The sequence below is a fragment of the Dendrobates tinctorius genome, unplaced genomic scaffold (genome assembly GCF_039654945.1).
Source record: "Dendrobates tinctorius isolate UK_male_01 unplaced genomic scaffold, ASM3965494v1 ptg000147l, whole genome shotgun sequence".
Taxonomy (NCBI): domain Eukaryota; kingdom Metazoa; phylum Chordata; class Amphibia; order Anura; family Dendrobatidae; genus Dendrobates; species Dendrobates tinctorius.
The window spans coordinates 11,055,809-11,074,496 of NW_027361814.1; the positions used below are offsets into that span (position 1 = coordinate 11,055,809).

The window sequence follows — 18,688 nt, forward strand, 5'->3', positions numbered from 1 at the left end:
GTGACTTTATATCAGGACTATATAATGACTACGGAATCTGTTGCTTACGGCAAGTCTGTGTATTCTCCCCCTTTTTCCGTGGGATTTCCTGCAGTCCCTTCATTTTGCTAGAATGTACCTTATGATGGAGTCATTCTTCTGAGCTTCCTGTTCTCTGTCTGACATATTCCAGGTATAACGGGTATAAGGCCCCAGACGGTCAATGGTCCAATGCACCCTCGCCCGCTTATCGCTCTGTTGGATGGAAGGGACTGCACAGTGGAGATGCCAATCCTAAAAGACTTGGCGACTGTGGCATTTTGTGATGCCCAGTCTACACAGGAGATCCATGAAAAGGTAAGAGAAATCCGTTGTTGTGATGTGAGTTGTGGGATGAATGCAGGGTTGTCGTCTTTCTTCCTAGGGTTGTGATATAATGGGTTACATGTACATCACCTGATACCGACTGGTCTCATTCCTTGTACTTGGTGGTTAAAGCTGGCCTCCACCAACTCTTGCCTTTATGATGAGGCATAATAATTAAGAATTTTGTGTTTGCCATACTCTCCAAATATTTTGGAACATCTCCAAAGCTCCTGAAAAAGGGGATGCATCCCTGACTTTTGGAAGAGTTTGTCAAATCTCCTGGCTCCAGTGAAATAATCATGAAAATAGTGGTTTCATAAATCTTCTTGTGCATGATATTGCAGTCAAGGAGCTTGGAACGTGACTTCAAGGGATTGGATGTGTTATGGCCTCGGGCAACAGATCTTGACATTTTGGCTAGTATTTTTCATCCATAACTGTAACTATAGAGTATACCTGATTTTTATGAGCCATTTCTCGGTTATCGACTATCATTAGAGACCAATAAGGAAGCTAGACAATCGTACAGATTACGTTTCTTGCAACGCTTCTAGATTTCCACAAGTGTGACGTCCTGCTATACTGCTGTTACTCTGATCAGTGTCCTCACTAAGGGTAGCAGTGATAAATCAGTGGCATAGAATTGCTGCCCCCTAACTCTGCAGAGTTGTGATAAGTTTCTCCCTGTCAGCTCTTACAAGCAGGAGGCATGGGAGACAGGATGAAGATGCATCTTGTATGATATACTGCTGATTGGCATGCACAAATACAATAGACAGGAACGATGAGTTGAGAGTTTTATGACTGCAGGGAATTTGTTATGAATGGGTCACCGAGGAGAAAAAAGCAAAACAAGCTAAGTCACAGAAAACCAGAGAGGTTGGTAACTATGCAGATCCCTGATCCTACCACACAACTAGCAGCAGCCGTGGAGCGTACCTACGATGTTCCTAGACGCTTCGTCACAGCCGGAGGACTAAATAAGCCTGAAGCATGAAAAGGGGAAAACTAACTGCCCCAGAGCTGACCCCAAAGGAATAGATGGCCCCCACACATGTATTGACGGTGAAACAAGATGAAGGCACAAACACAGGCAGGAAAATAGGCTGAGCAAACGATGGGGCCCAAACTAACTAGAAAGGAAAGACACTGTCTGCAACCTGCAAAAAACCCTACAAAAATAATGTCCAACACTTCTGATAGCAAAATTAACCCTGAAGTCACTAGACTTCTCCCTCTATATCAGCACTCTGAAATATTCTGAGACCGAGCAAAAAGAGACCAAACTAGTAAGGGACAAAAAGCAAATTGGAAAAATACTGATAAATAAGAGTGGAAATTCAGCACAGCCCCCAGCCAGAGCTGGCTGACCACACCAAAAAACTGAGTAGACCAACAAAATCAAGTGTGAACGTTAGCAGAAAAACTTATCTTTAGATGACTGGAACAGAGCTGAAAACCAAGAGCTGACAAGCCAGAAGGAATCACCAGCAACTGAATAGGGCGTCGGCTGCCTTAAATCCAATCTGAGACTCCTGAGGTCCAATCGCCATCCTCATTCTCAGGTGGCAGATCTCCACCGATCAAATCAACCTCACTACCTCCTGTTACCACCAGAGGGAGTCTGGAAGGAGAACTCACAACTGGTGAACCAGAGAATGAATTCACAACAGGAATTATTATATGTTGCATCACTGCTGTCTTGTCTTGTAAACTCAGAAAAGATTTCTTCAGTAGCATTTAAGGACAAGGAGGGCAGCGCTTGGTGGACAGAGGACTAAGAACTTCTAGGAAGTATTTGATTGGTGATGTCATCTGTAGTCAATTGGACTGGTGGTCAGTCTCTGACTTCCTATGTAGTCAGGATGACAGACTGGAGATCACATGAGCGAGCTGGCCATAATTAAGGCGGTAGGAGAGCTAGGATGAAGCCAGTTGCACAGTTAGAATATTGCTGGTGAGTTAGGATTAGACAGTAAGTGCAAGAAATTGCTGGAGTGCAACTTTTAGTCTTTTTGCCCCAATTTAGGTGTGTGTGTTCTATAAACAGCACCACACCTGTCCAATGGTTGCATCTGGTATTGCAGCTCAGCCCTATAAACTTCAATGGAGCTACCTTGCACAACCTACAGACGTGTAGCATTTTTTTTTAATCTGGGAAGCCGGTTTGTGTGTACAGTAACCCTTAGAGGTTAAATCTGATTTATACTGATATTACTCCAAAAACTCTGACTTATTACAAAACTGTGGAGACTAAATTCACTGGAGACTATGTCAGTGTGGTTTATGTACGTGCAGTGCTGTGGTATATGTTTGTACTATGAAGATGCAATAGAAGAAAAGTGAATGTTGAGCATACTCATGGAAATGCTTGTGTTGTAGGTATTGAATGAAGCGGTGGGTGCCATGATGTATCACACGATCACACTGACACGTGAAGACCTGGAGAAGTTTAAGTCCCTTCGTGTCATAGTGCGGATAGGCAGCGGATATGACAACATTGACATCAAAGCAGCCGGAGATCTGGGTGAGTACTGAACAGGGACTGCATGTCTCGCCTCCATCTTTCCTGTAGAGGACCATTTGTCACATCTACAGCGTGTCAATTTCTATTGCAGATGTTCACCATAGAGGTTAGGATGAAATGCAGATTTTGCACTCAGTGGCACGTGGATGGGCTTCTCATCTATTTCCCTGGGACTATATTCCTGGACAGATTTTTGCCAGTAAAATCTTCACTTCCGTCCCGTGTGACCTATCTCTAGAATTAGCTCTCACAGTCTGCAGAATGTTATGCGACATTGCGGTGTAGAGAAATGTGAGAACTGTCCCCTCTTCATCATCGCACTGATCACTCCGGATTCTTCTTCATAGTCTTTATGTAGAAGGTGATGAACACAGGAATGTATTGCCTACATGCCGAATATTTCTTAGCCACCTTCTACAGAATCTGTGTAGAATCTGCTCACTGGTGATGTAGTAGTGTAACCTACAGTGTGTGTGTGTGTGTGTATGTATGTATGTATGTATGTATGTATATATATATATATATATATATGTATGTATAATCTATCTCAGATTAGACACCAACCTGTAAATACATGTGCAGGACATGAGGACCCCCAGACAGTAATGTACTCATGATTTAGGCTTATTATTTATCTATTGCTCTTGCTCTTGCTCTTGTTCTTGCTCTTGTTCTTGCTCTTGTTCTTGCTCTTGTTCTTGCTCTTGCTCTTGTTCTTGTTCTTGCTCTTGTTCTTGTTCTTGCTCTTGCTCTTGTTCTTGCTCTTGTTCTTGCTCTTGTTCTTGCTCTTGTTCTTGCTCTTGCTCTTGCTCTTGCTCTTGCTCTTGCTCTTGTTCTTGCTCTTGCTCTTGTTCTAAAGGCCCCGTTACACATAACTATGTCCCAGCGATCCCACCAACGTTCCGACATGGATGGGATCGCTGGGACATCGTTAGGCTGATCGCTGGTGAGCTGTCACATAGACAGGACCAGTGAGCAAGCTGGTATCTAAGGTAAACAGCGGGTTTCTAAGCGCCACGTGGCTCTTATAAACCCGCTGTTTACATTTAGATACCAGCGTGCAGCGTCGCTGATCGTTCGTCTCCTGCTGCAACATGCAGGGATGCGCGCTGACCAGCGGGAGACCAACGATCAAAAAATGTCGATCCAGGTCGATCCTGCACGATCAGCGATACCCGGCGGGGGGCCGGTCGCTGATCCTCGTCACACACAGCGATGTCGCTGGCGAGATAGCCGATGCGTCACAAAATCAGCGATCTCGCTGTGTGTGACGGGGCCTTTATTCTTGCTTTTGCTCTTGTTTATGTATAGTTTATACTTTATATATTATGTATTATTTATGCAACTTAATCTGGGCACTATATATCGGTAGTCTAGTCTATGGGGTATTGAATAATACTGTACAGCAAGCTATTAAGTATTTCACCCCCACCCCACCCACTCTTTTCTGCTTGCTATAAGAAGACAAATACTCCCTTTATAAAATGCAAATCTGTCTTAACTTGGATAAACCCACTATGAATTGCCCTGCATTCTTTATATGTATGGATCCGTGCACACGTTGCGTTTTTGACGCAGCTTTTTTTTAATGCACAGTTGTCTCACAAAACCTATAGGATTTTCTTGTCCTGATATTTCATGCATGTTGCCTTTTTTTTTTTTTTTTCCTTGCGTATGTAAACCTGCAGCATGTTAATTTTTCATGGATTTTGCTGTAGATTTCAACCTTTCTGCTCCCCTGAGTATTCCATTTTCCATCCATCTTTTTATCTGTCTTACAGTACCAGAGATGTGGGCCTTTGTATTTAGTGCTACTTTTTATGGTCTTTACCAATTGGGGGTGGTTCACAAGATAATGCAGACAGCACAGAGATACATTCTCAGAGAATCTGAGCTTCGCCCTCTTGGTAATGACCCTAAAAATTAGCTGTAAATAAAAAGGCCCACATCTCCAGAACGGTGTGGCAGATTTACAAAAGGGGGGAAAAAACCCTGCAATATTCAGGAGAGCAGCTGGAATAAAATAAGGGCAAAACAAATTGGACATATTTAACCTGGTGCTGGTCATCTTTAAATGCAATGCAGCCTATTGCATTCTGAGGACGTTTGTGATTTACTTTACTCGCTTATATTTCTACATTGCTTTCCACATCATCACTGTCACCCAGATCACCGCCTACTCCTATACAAAGACTAAGAACCCCACTATACACAGTAGATAACACAAGACCCACCATTCACAATAGATGTCACAGCTCACCTCCTCCTCTTGTACAATAACTTAAGTGTGTGTGTGTGTGTGTGTGTGTGTGTGTAAAATATATATTTACAGTAGATAACACAGGATCCACTATTCACAATAGCATGTCACAGCTCACCTCCTCCCCTTCATGTAAATGATTGGTAATCATAATCAACATTGATAACTTTGTTTTTTTTTTTTTATTATAATTTCTCTTTCATCTCATTGGGGGACACAGAAACCGTGGGTGTGCTGCTGTCACTAGGAAGTTGACACTATGCATGAAAAAAATGTTGCCTCCGCAGTATACACCCCTCCGACCGGCTGTAGGACAATCGGTTTTTGCTTAGTGTCAGCAGGAGGTGGACAGGGGTCTCTCGCAGACCCATGCCTACCTCAGTGTGCATCGTTCCTTTTCAGGTAACCATGGAGGGATACAGAGTAGATATGCTACATCTGTATTCCCACACTGGGATCATGAGTACGGCGTGTACTGCCACCCCGTATCCTCATGAATCCCATGGGCAGGACCCTATCCCCTAACACAGGACTCGTGTTCAGGTGACCGCTCCTGGTCCTGACCTTCGTCTCCCATCACTCGCCCACCAGAGCCTGATGATCGAGAGAGACGCCCTGCAGAAAAGGTTCGGGACAGCAATCTTTTTATGCAGGTAACCAACCCCCGTTACGGGGTGAACTGGAGGCTGCAGCGTTGTATGAACTGCTCACCAGCCGCTCTGGCTGAATGTGACTGCTGTAATCAGCTCGGGCTTACAGCCCAGGGCTCTCTATACTTATGTTAAGAGCCAACACTTTACTTTCAAGCACGCGGTGCAGCGCGGTTCCAGCCTCCTCCCGTGGCAGCGTTATGGCCGGGGCTCCAGCAGGAGCCCAGCACGGCCGATGCCAGAGTCCTAGTGATGTGTCTTTCGCGAACGATCCGACACAAAGAGCCGTCTCCCTGCTGTGAATGATGGGAGCCGGCACCCCAGTGAGAGCCACTAAAATCCTTGAATGGCTCTCACTGTGTGTTTAAATTCCCAGTGGTCAGCAGACGTGCCACCTGAACAAAACTCCGGCCATTAACCAATTTAATTGGGCCATAGAAAGTGGACGGGGTTTATGCGGTAGGTGGGCGGGGCTTAGGACGCCTGCACACACATGCAATAGGGATCCATTTAGGATCCAAAACGAACAGGCTCTTTTTGCTGAGTGGAGCCATGAGAGCCAGATAACCAAAAAGAGCCGGACTGCCCATCACTGCAGAGTCCGGCTCCTGGCAGGCTCCGCCCCCTGCTCCCTCTTTTTGTACCATCTTGGTGCTCCAGGAGGCCTGAGCAGGGCGCTGCCCACCTCCGGGCGGGGATTTCATAAGGCTTCTAGGCAGTGGCAGGGCTGTTCATTTCTCGCTTTCTCTCTTTCTCTTCTCCCCCCCCCATCAGCCTTCGGGCGGTAACTGCAGCAGGGACACATGTCGTGGGTATGTGAGTACTGCACTACAGGTTGCTCCCTCACTCCGTTTTCTACCCCAACGATCGGCACCAGGTAAAACCTGTCAGTATGCCTAAGTGAGAGCAGTCCCGCTCCTCCTCCTCCTCCTCCTCAGCTTCAGTGACCTTGGTCAAATATTTTGTATGTGCCAAATGCAATGTCAGACTTCCTTCAGGTCAGTCCTCGCCACTCTGCTCAGATTGCAGCAGACCTACAGTGTCACCTATGCTAGAGAGCAGGTGCAGCCCCCCCCCGTTTTGCCTATCAGAGCTCCCACATTACCCCTGGAGCAGGAGGAAGCCACATTGCCTGCCGCCCAGGGGCCATCCATCACCACGGGAGACAGCGAGTGTCCAGGATGGGCCTCTTCCTTATCTAAGTCTATGGCCGACCTTACCATGGTATCACAGACCTTGGTAACGGTGCTTAACAGATTGCCACTTCAGACTCCAGTAGACACGGGAGCACCAAAGGAGCCTCCTTTTGGGCCTTCTAGGGGCCGTAAAAGGTTTAGACAGGACCACCAACCCAGGTCCCCTTCTCACTCCATCTCTCCGCCAGAATTCCACTGGCCCTCTGCCTCCTCCCGGTCCTCATACCCGGAATCAGGCGAGGCATTATCACAAAAAAAAGTCGGAGTTTCGTCCGAAACCCGACCCCAATGCAAGTCAATGGGGAATAAAAGTCAGCATTGAGTGGATGAATGTCATCCGCTCAATGCCGACTTTTAGTTCCCATTGACTTGCATTGGGGTCGGGTTTCGGACGAAACTCCGACTTTTTTTGCCCTAGTCGGACCAGTTTCATCGGACTCAAATTTTGTTTCATGAAACCTGATCCGACCAAAGTCGCTCAACTCTAGTGATAAGGAAAAGGGATGTGTTGTGAGTTCATTTTCCCCTTCATTACTGAGGCCCGAGGAACTCCCTCTTCTGGTAAAGAAAGGTAGTGAGCCTGATTGTCAAACACCTGAGGCTGATGATTGTGACTGGCTGAGTGGAGTTACGGACTGGATATAATGCTGCCGACGCCCTTCTGCCCTGCGGGTGATTTCTCTGTGGGATCCTTGGAGACCAGTCTGAATTCCTGCTCCTCCAAAGCTAAGTTTGCTGCTCGGCCTTTTGCTTTTGTGCTTTGACTTTGTTTTTGCTTTGTTTTTCTGGATTTCTGCCATTCCCTGCTGGGGTGTGCTGAATTCATTTAGCTCTGTCTTCTGAAAATACCTGAGTGCTGATTCAGTTTTTGAAGCCTAGCTGCTTCAGGGCCTTTTTCATATCAGCTGGCTGGCTTATGTCTTTGATAGGGTTTTGGCAGATTGCAGACAGCAGCCTTCCTGTCCTTTCCTATCTAGGTAGTTTTGGGGCCCCGTCTTTGCTCAGTCTATCTTTCTGTCTGTGTTAGTATTTTCATCTTGCTTCACCGTCATATGTTGCGGGCTGCCTATTGCTTTGGGGTCTGCTCTGGGGCAGTTTAGATTTCCCCTTTCTTTCTTTAGGCCTATGTATTTCTCCGTCTGTGATCGAGGGGTCTAGGGCATCGTAGGAACCCCCCACGGCTACTGCTAGTTGTGTTGATAGGTTCAGGGGTCTGCAATCTGATAGTTGCCAACTTCTCTGGTTTTCTGGACTTAGCTTGTATTTCTGCTTTTGCCTCCTACGGTGACTCATTCATAACGGGGATGGCTCAGTTCGTCCCATACTAGACCTCAAAAGGCTAAACAGATGGGTCCGCTTGCGCCATTTCAGAATGGAATCGATTCGGTCTGTAATTACGTCTATGTAGGATCAGGAATTCCTATGTTCCATAGATATCCGGGACGCCTATCTACACGTCTGCATTTTTCAGGGACATCAGAGTTTTTTGCGTTTTGCTGTCCAAAAGCAGCATTTCCAGTTTGTGGCCCTGCCATTTGGGCTGGCAACAGCCCCCAGAATTTTTTACAAAGATTATGGCAGCGATGGTTGCTATATTAAGGGTCAGAGGCATAATATTGGTACCATATCTCAACGATATTCTCGTCAAGGCGCCCTCCTTCGCTCAGGCCCAGGAAAATCTAGCGGTAGTTTTAAACATGCTGTCCTGGTTTGGTTGGATCATAAAAAGGGAGAAATCCCACCTAACGCCAACACAACGCCTAGAATTCTTAGGGATGATCGACACCCGCCGCTCGAGGGTCTTTCTCCCAGAAAGAAAGTGGATTACCCTCCAGCAGGGAATTCGCTCTCTGTTGAAATTCCGGCTTCTATCCTTTCGCGCTGCCATGAGAGTCCTGGGAAGGATGGTGGCATCTTCAGAGGCAATACCCTTTGCCCTGTTCCATTCCAGGATACTACAGAGGAACATCCTCCTTCAATGGGACAGGTCCATCTCTTCGCTGGATCGCCCCTTCCTCCCTTCCATTCAGACCGTGAGTCCCTCAAGTGGTGGCTGACCTCCCCCCTTGTTCATCTGGGTCGGCCTTTTCCCCCTGTCCACTGGCAGGTAGTAACTACAGATGCCAGTCTCCTGGGCTGGGGTGCGGTATTCCACCACCTGAAGGTCTAGGGACGATGGTCGAGGCAAGAATCCTCACTATCAATCAACATTCTAGAACTGAGGGCGGTCTTTCAAGCACTTCTACATTGGGAAAGATACCTCCACAACCAGCCAGTCCAGATTCAAACGGACAATGCCACAGCGTTGGCATACGTCAATCACCAAGGGGGAACCAGAAGTACCCGGGCACTGGTCGAGGTATCCAGAATCTTCAACTGGGCAGAAACCGCAATTTCGGAAGTTTACATTCCCGGCACAGACAACACGGCCGCCAACTTCCTCAGTCGGGAGGGGCTCACGGCAGTAGAATGGTCCTTACACCAGAATGTGTTCCGTCAGATATGCCAGCTATGGGGGACTCCAGATGTGGACCTCTTGGCATTGCGACTGAACAGGCGGGTCCAGCAGTTTGTCTCAAGATACCGCGATCCTCTAGCAATAGGGGTCGACACGCTGGTCATTCCCTGGACACAGTTCAGACTCCCTTACCTGTTCCCTCCCCTTCCTCTCTTGCCCAGACTGCTAAAGAAGATCAAGGCGGAAGGGGTGCCGGTCATATTGATCGCCCAGGAGGGCCTGGTTTGCAGACATTATCAATCTCCTTACAGGCACCCCCTGGAGACTCCCCGACAGACCAGATGTCCTGGCACAGGGGCCGTTTTACCACCCGAATTCTCGGTTGCTCAATTTGACGGCATGGCCGTTGAAACCACAATACTGAGAGCAACGGGTTTTTCGGACAGTCATTGATATAATGATTCAGGCTAGGAGGCCTTCCTCTTCCATGGTCTATTATCGAGCCTGGAAGGCCTATTTTGGCTGGTGTGAGTCTAATCTCACCACACCTATGCCCTGTTCCCTGCCATCTGTCCTAGCCTTTCTCCAGGCAGGGCTAGATGGCGGTGTGGCCCTAAGTTCCTTGAAAGGCCAGGTATCTGCTCTGTTCTTTTTCAAAGAAATTTGGCTTCCTGCTTACAGGTTAAGACCTTTCTGCAAGGAGTGGCACATGCGGCCCCTCCTTACAGATCCCTTGTGGCTCCATGGGATCTTAACTTGGTCTTGGAAGCCTTGACAGGTTCACCCTTCGAACCCCTCCAAGAAGCTCCCGTGTCTTTGTTGTCCTGGAAGGTGGTATTTCTCGTAGCAATCACCTCTATTAGGTGGGTTTCAGATTTGGCGGCATTGTCCGGTCTCCCTCCATTCCTAATTATGCACCAGGACAAGGTTGTTTTGCAGCCTCCTCCCAACGATCTTCCCAAGGTGGTATCGGCCGTCCACCTGAATGAAGATATAATCCTTCCGTCATTTTGTCCCGCTCCAACCCATCCTCTGGAGCGTTCTTTGAATAAACTAGACCTGGTCAGGGCGATAAGGATCTATCTGGCCAGGACCGCTCCCTTCAGGAAGACGGACTCGCTCTTTGTTATCCCCAATTGGGTGAGAAGACGCCTGCCAGCCTCTAAGGCAACAATTGCCCGCTGGATCAGAATGGCAATTCTGGAAGCCTACTGGGTGAAGGACAGGGTGTCCCCTGCTGTGGTCAAGGCCCATTTAACCCGGGCGGTGGGTGCCTCCTGGGCGGTACACAACAGGGCATCAGCCATGCAGTTGTGCAAGGCTGCCACATGGTCATCCGTGCGTACCTTTTCAAGGTTCTATAAGGTCCATACCTATGCTTCAGCAGACGCCAGCCTAGGCAGAAGAATCTCGCAGGCGGCAGTGGTGAGTTCTCCGGCCTGAAGGAAGCTTTCTGTCTTTTCCCACCCCAGGGACTGCTTTTGGACGTCCCACGGTTTGTGTCCCCCAATGAGATGAAAGAGAAAACAGGATTTTGGTTGCTTACCGTAAAACCTGTTAATCAGAGTCTTCACTGGGGGACACAGCGCCCTCCTATGATTTTATTACGTGTAATGAATATATGATGACTTACATGATGATGTCTCCTCCTACTGCTTTTTCACTGATTTTCCTACAGCCGGTCGGAGGGGTGTATACTGCGGAGGCAGAGTTAACATTTTTTTCATGCATAGTGTCAACCTCCTAGTGACAGCAGCACACACCCATGGTTTCTGTGTCCCCCAATGAAGACTCTGAGAAACAGATTTTACGGTAAGCAACCAAAATCCTGTTTTATCTATGCTTACAGACCATAATTTTGATCAGAAGACATCTGCTGCATTCACTGTGACTTGTAAAATGCTATTGATTGCAGTCATATTAAAAAAAAAATCTGTAGAAGTTTCTCCAGCTTAAAAAAAAAAAAAAAAAAAAAAAAAAAAAAAAAATAAATCACGAATGCATCAAACATAATTTTATGGATTGTCCAATAATTTCTGGGCTGTTGGCCACACGGCTGATGACCCCTCTATATACAGTAGATAACACTGGATCCACCATTCACAATAGATAATGTAACAGTTCACGTCCTCCACCTCCTGTACAATGATTGGTAATGCCTCTATATACTAGAGATAACACAAGATACAGTAGTTGATGATTGCTCTTAGAAAAAACAAAATAATGATGTCCTTTATAGTTACCTCCTGATACACTACCTGACAGAAGTTATGTCGCTTATCCATGTTATGTAAATAAAAGCTTATAACCTGATGTTTTGGTGAGCTGCATTTCTTGCTACATGTTCACAGATTTACCAGTGGAAAAGCCAAACTTCACATGCCACAAATGCAAGCTTGTGTCCCTGTTGGAGGAAAAGTTGCAAAATCTCGAAGAGAGGTTAGCTACGTTGACTTTACCAACAAACAGCAACCTTGTACGCCTTCAGAGTCCTCCTGGATGGAGAAAGAAAAATGTTGTGAAGAAGAAACGGAGAGTGGTGGTCATGGGGGATTCCCTGTTGAGAGGAACAGAGGCCGCTATCTGCAGACCGGATATAACTTCAAGATAAATGTGCTGTCTTTCAGGTGCAAAAATTAAAGATGTGTCTGACAGGATACCAGGACTCTTCAGACCAACAGATGACTACCCATTCCTGCTACTACATGTGGGGACAAATGACACCGCAAGAAACGACCTGGAAACCATCTGCAGAGACTTTGAAGACTTAGGCAAGAAAGTGAAAGAACTGGGAGCGCAGGTGGTCTTCTCTTCCATCCTCCCAGTGGATGGCCATGGAACAAGGAGGTGGAATAAGATTCTGCAGGTGAACAACTGGCTACGTCGATGGTGCCGTCAGCAACGATTTGGATTTCTGGATCACTGAGTGAACTACTTATACGATGGACTACTTGCTAGAGATGGGGTGCACCTTACGAAGACTGGAAAGCATGTATTTGGAAGTCGCCTTGCTACACTTGTAAGGAGAGCTTTAAACTAGAACAACATGGGAAGGGAAGCAAAAGACCAGAAAAAGCCATACACCTGACAAATGCTATTGAGAACTCTGCTATTAGAAGTGGAAAGGAAGAACAAAGACGAAAGAATCTAATTAATAAAAATATTGGAGAAAGAGAAACCAATCACAAACTAAAATGTTTCTATACTAATGCACAAAGCATGGGCAACAAACAAGGAGAATTGGAACTACTAACACAGGAAAAGAAATATGATGTCATTGGAATCACTGAAACTTGGTGGGACAATACACATGATTGGAATACAAGACTAGAAGGATACAACTTATTTGCAAGAAACAGACTTGATAAACGAGGAGGGGGTGTCGCATTGTATGTTAGAAACGCGTATATCTGCACAGAGATTGAAGCTTCAGAGACTGGGAGTTCTGTGGAAACTGTTTGGGTAAGAATACAAGGACAGAACAATGGAAAGGACACCATTGTAGGCATTTACTACAGGCCGCCTGTGCAAGCTGAAGATATGGATGAACTCTTTATGCATCAAATGGCCAAGTTCTCCAAAAAATATGACAGTTGTCATGGGAGATTTCAACTATCCAGACATTTGTTGGGAATCTCTCTCAGGCAAAACTAACAGGTCAAGGAAATTCTTATCCTCTCTTGCTGACAACTTTATCTTCCAAAAGGTAAGGGAGAAAACAAGGGGAACTGCTACCTTGGATCTAATCCTTATAAACAGGGAGGAGATGGTTGAGGAGGTAAAAGTGGCTGGGACCCTAGGAGGTAGCGACCATGCTATTTTAGAATTTTGGATAACTAGAGGCGGAAGACTTGTGAAGACTCAGACGTCAAGGTTAGATTTCAGAAAGGCAGATTTTAAAGGATTCAGAAAGAGAATTGGAGGGATCCAATGGCTGGATATCCTTAAAGACAAAAATGTCCAGGAAGGATGGGAAATCTTGAAAAATGAAATTCTCAAAGCACAGTTGTTAACAATTCCGAAAAGAGGGAAGAATAGGAAGCATTTAAGGAAACCAGGATGGATGAACACAGAACTTAAGCACATGCTAAAAAGGAAGAAAAAAATGTTTATAAAATGGAAAGAGGGAGGCATATCTAAAGAAGAATATAATGCTGTCTGCAGAACCTGCAGGGCACAAATCAGATTAGCTAAAGCTGAAAATGAATTGAGGCTTGCAAGAGATGTCAAAAGCAATAATAAAGGATTTTGGGGATATGTCAAAAGTAAAAGAAAAGTCAAAGATGCTATAGGATTTTTACAGGATGAAAATGATGAAATGGTAAGACAGGATGTTGAGAAGGCTGAACTTTTAGATTCTTATTTTGCATCTGTTTTCTCTCAGAAAGGAAATGTAACATCAACTGTTATTCACTGTCCTATTAAGGGAATAGAAGAATCCAGGATATCTATAAACAGAAAGATAGTGAGGAAACACTTAGCTAACCTAAATGAATTCAAGTCTCCAGGTCCAGATGAATTACACCCCAGAGTACTGAAGGAGATAGCAGAAGAAATTTTTGAACCCCTCTCCATAATCTTTGAAAATTCTTGGAGAACAGGAGAAGTGCCAGAAGACTGGAGAAGAGCAAATGTTGTTCCTATCTTCAAAAAGGGGAAGAAGGTGGACCCAGGCAACTATAGGCCGGTGAGTCTGACTTCTATACCAGGAAAGATCTTTGAACAAATTATTAAACAACATGTATGTCAATACCTGGATAAGAATGAAGTGATTAAACAGAGTCAGCATGGGTTTGTAACTAATAAGTTATGTCAGACTAACTTAATTTCCTTCTATGACGGTATCACTGATTGGGTGGATCAATGAAATGCTGTAGATATAGTATATCTTGACTTCAGCAAAGCATTTGACAAAGTCTCTCATACAATCCTTATTGAAAAAATGACTAAGTATGGAATGGACAAGGCAACTGTTAGGTGGATTCATAACTGGCTTAGTGATCGGACCCAAAGAGTGGTCGTAAATGGCTGCACATCCAGTTGGAAGAATGTCTCAAGTGGGGTACCACAGGGCTCTGTCCTGGGCCCTGTATTGTTCAACATCTTTATCAACGATTTAGATGAAGGAATTGAGGGTAAACTGATTAAATTTGCTGATGACACAAAGCTAGGAGGGATAGCTAATACTAGAGAAGAGAGAGAGGATTCAAAAAGATTTAAATAAACTGGAGAAGTGGGCAGCAACTAACAATGGTTTTTAACAGGGAGAAATGCAAAGTACTACATCTGGGCAATAAAAATGAAAAAAGCATATATAGAATGGGAGGAATAGGACTAAGTGACAGCACATGTGAAAAAGACTTGGGTATACTAATAGATCACAGACTGAATATGAGTCAACAGTGTGATGCAGCAGCAAAAAAGGCAAATGCAATTCTAGGATGTATTAACAGAAGCATACAGTCTAGATCACGTGAAGTCATTATTTCCCTCTACTCCTCTTTGGTCAGACCTCATCTGGAATATTGTGTCCAGTTTTGGGCACCACATTTTAAAAAAGACATCAACAAACTGGAGCAAGTTCAGAAAAGAGCGACCAGAATGGTGACCGGTCTGCAAACCCTGTCTTATGAGGAAAGGTTGCAGGATTTGGGAATGTTTAGTTTGCAAAAGAGAAGACTGAGAGGAGACTTAATAGTTGTCTACAAATATCTAAAGGGCTGTCACATTGTAGAAGGATCAACTTTATTCTCATTTGCACAAGGAAAGACTAGAAGCAATGGGATGAAACTGAATGGGAGGAGACACAGATTAGATATTAGAAAAAACTTTTTGACAGAGTGATCAATGAGTGGAACAGGCTGCCACGAGAAGTGGTGAGTTCTCCTTCAATGGAAGTCTTCAAACAGAGGCTGGACAGACATCTGACTGGGATGATTTAGCGAATCCTGCTTTGAGCAGGGGGTTGGACCAGATGGCCCAGGAGGTCCCTTCCAACTCTACGATTCTATGATTCTATGATGTTAAATTCATCCATTGGTTGTATAAATTATTCTTTTGAAAGCTGAAACCCTCCGAAATGTGGTTTAGGTTAAGAAAAGAAATTGGCATCAATGCAGAAATATTGATCATTTAATGGACACAGAATGGTCAGATTTTGGCAAGACAAAAGTTTTGTCGCCGGGTCATATAATGCACCCAATCCTAGATAACATCCTCACCTGTGCTCAGTAAATGTTCGGTTAATTAGTGGGTGTGTATGAAAAGAAACTCAGCACCCCAGACCTTCACTTGAGCTGCAACTTGAGCTCTGACAACATGCCAAAAACCGACCAAGGCCTGGATTATCAAGAGGCTGAAGACCAGATCCACTGCAGAGAGGTGGCTGGCACCTTTAATGTGTCTCAGCGTCAAGTACAAAGAATTTAAAAAAAAGATTAGAAGAGACGGGAGATGTGTTTGACAAGCCCAGGTCCAGCAGACCCCGCAAGACAACTGCTCAGGAGGAACGTTTGTTGGTTAGAAAATCCAAACCAAGCCCCTCTTCCAGTGAAGCAGAGCTCCAACAGGCCTGCTCACCTCAAGTCCCTGTGTCAACTAGAACAGTTTGTAGGATTCTGTCTCGAAATGGCCTCCATGGTCGAATCAGTGCCCAGAAGCCGTCACCAAACAAAAGGCAAATAAAAAACCGTGTGGCATTTGCAAAGTCCCACAGCCTGCTAAACAGATGGACGCTGGAAAAGTGGCAGAAGGTGGATTTCTCTGATGAATCTTCAGTAGAATTACACCACAGCCGCCAAAATACTGCAGGAGACCTACTGGAGCCCGTACGGATCCAAAATACACCCAGAAAACAGTTAATTTTGGTGATGGAAAGATCATGATCTGGGGTTACATTCAGTATGGGGGTGTGCGAAATATTTGCAAGGTGGAAGGCAATATCAATAGCCTAAAATATCAAGAAGTATTAGCTACCTCTTATATTCCAAATCATAAAAGGGGTCAAATTCTGCAGCAGGATGGTGCTCCATCTCACACATCCATCTCTACAACAAAGTTCCTCCAGGCAAAAAAGATCAAGGTGCTCAAGGACTGGCCAGCCCAGTCACCAAACATGAATATCATTGAGCCTGTTTGAGGTAGGATGAAAGAGGAAGCTTGGAAGACAAAACCAAAGAATCTAGATGAACTCTGGGAGGCATGTAAGACTGCATTCTTTGCTACTCCTGATGCCTTCATTAATAAATTGTATGAATCATTGTTGAACTGCATGGATGCAGTCCTTCAAGCTCATGGAAGTCACTCAAAATATTAAATATGACTCTAATAACACCACAACTTCATTCACCAATGTTATGCAACATATACAGTTAGGTCCGTATATATTTGGACAGAGACAACATTTTTCTAATTTTGGTTCTAGACATTACCACAATGAATTTTAAACAAAACAATTCAGATGCAGTTGAAGTTCAGACTTTCAGTTTTCATTTGAGGGTATCCACATTAAAATTGGATGAAGGGTTTAGGAGTTTCAGCTCCTTAACATGTGCCACCCTGTTTTTAAAGGGACTAAAAGTAATTGGACAGTTGACTCCAAGGCTATTTCATGGACAGGTGTGGGCAATCCCCTCGTTATGTCATTCTCATTTAAGCAGATAAAAGGCCTGGAGTTGATTTGAGGGTGCTTGCATTTGGAAGGTTTTGCTGTGAAGGAAACATTTGGCCAAAGGAGCTCTCCATGCAGGTGAAACAAGCCATCCTTAAGCTTAAAAAACCCATCCGAGAAATTGCTACAACATTAGGAGTGGCAAAATCTACAGTTTGGTACATCCTGAGAAAGAAAGAAAGCACTGGTGAACTCATCAATGCAAAAAGACCTGGGAGCCCACGGAAGACAACAGTGGTGGATGATAGCAGAATAGTCTCCATGGTGAAGAGAAACCCCTTCACAACAGCCAACCAAGTGAACAACACTCTCCAGGAGGTAGGCGTATCAATATCCAAATCTATCATAAAGAGAAGACTGCATGAAAGTAAATACAGAGGGTTCACTGCACGGTGCAAGCCGCTCATAAGCATCAAGAATAAAAAGGCTAGACTGGACTTTGCTAAAAAAAATCTAAAAAAGCGAGCACAGTTCTGGAAGAACATTCTTTGGACAGATGAAACCAAGATCAACCTCTACCAGAATGATGGAAAGAGAAAAGTATGGTGAAGGCGTGGTACAGCTCATGATCCAAAGCATACCACACCATCTGTAAAACACGGTGGAGGCACTGTGATGGCTTGGGCATGCATGGCTGCCAGGGGCATTGGTTCACTAGTGTTTATTGATGATGTGACACAGGACAGAAGCAGCCAAATGAATTCTGCGGTATTCAGAGCCATACTGTGTGCTCAGATCCAGCCAAATGCAGCCTAACTGATTGGTCGGAGTTTATGAAAGCAAAGAAGTGGAATATTCTTGAATGGCCAAGTCAGTCACCTGATCTCAACCCAATTGAGCATGCATTTCACTTGTTAAAGACTAAACTTCAGACAGACAGGCCCATAAACAAACGGCAACTGAAAACCACCGCAGTGAAGGCCTGGCAGAGCATCAAAAAGGAGGAAACACAGCGTCTGGTGATGTCCATGAGTTCAAGACTTCAGGCAGTCATTGCCAGCAAAAGGTTTTCTACCAAGTACTAGAAATGAAAATTTTATTTACAATTATTTACTTTGTCCAATTACTTTTGGTCCCTTTAAAAACAGGGTGGCACATGTTAAGGAGCTGAAACTCCTAAACCCTTCATCCAATTTTAATGTGGATACCCTCAAATGAAAGCTGAAAGTCTGAACTTCAACTGCATCTGAATTGTTTTGTTTAAAATTTATTGTGGTAATCTCTATAACCAAAATTAGAAAAATGTTGTCTCTGTCCAAATATATATGGACCGAACTGTAGTTGTATTGTAAGTTAATTATTTGTTTGAATATCACATTACTTTCTGTGGCCGACAGCTTTTGTCTTGCCAAAATCTGACCATTCTGTGTCCATTAAATGATCAATATTTCTGCATTGATGCCAATTTCTTAACCTAAACCACATTTCAGAGGGTTTCAGCTTCCAAAAGAATAATTTATACAACCAATGGATGAATTTAACGTCGGGTTATAAGCTTTTATTTACATAACGTGGATAAGCGACAGAACTTCTGTCAGGGAGTGTATATAGGTTACCTTTTTATTGGCTAACAAAAAAAAAAG

General features: G+C 44.7%; 1 protein-coding gene across 3 annotated transcripts in view; it reads left to right on the top strand.

The window, feature by feature from the left end:
• CTBP2 (C-terminal binding protein 2) overlaps positions 1–18,688 on the top strand; it is a 105,629-nt gene that overhangs the window by 70,292 nt on the left and 16,649 nt on the right. For all 3 annotated transcript variants that reach the window (XM_073546410.1, XM_073546409.1, XM_073546408.1), the window contains 2 exons: positions 173–336; positions 2,728–2,872. In XM_073546410.1, coding sequence (XP_073402511.1) covers positions 173–336; positions 2,728–2,872 — 309 coding nt within the window. The remainder of the gene's footprint in view (positions 1–172; positions 337–2,727; positions 2,873–18,688) is intronic.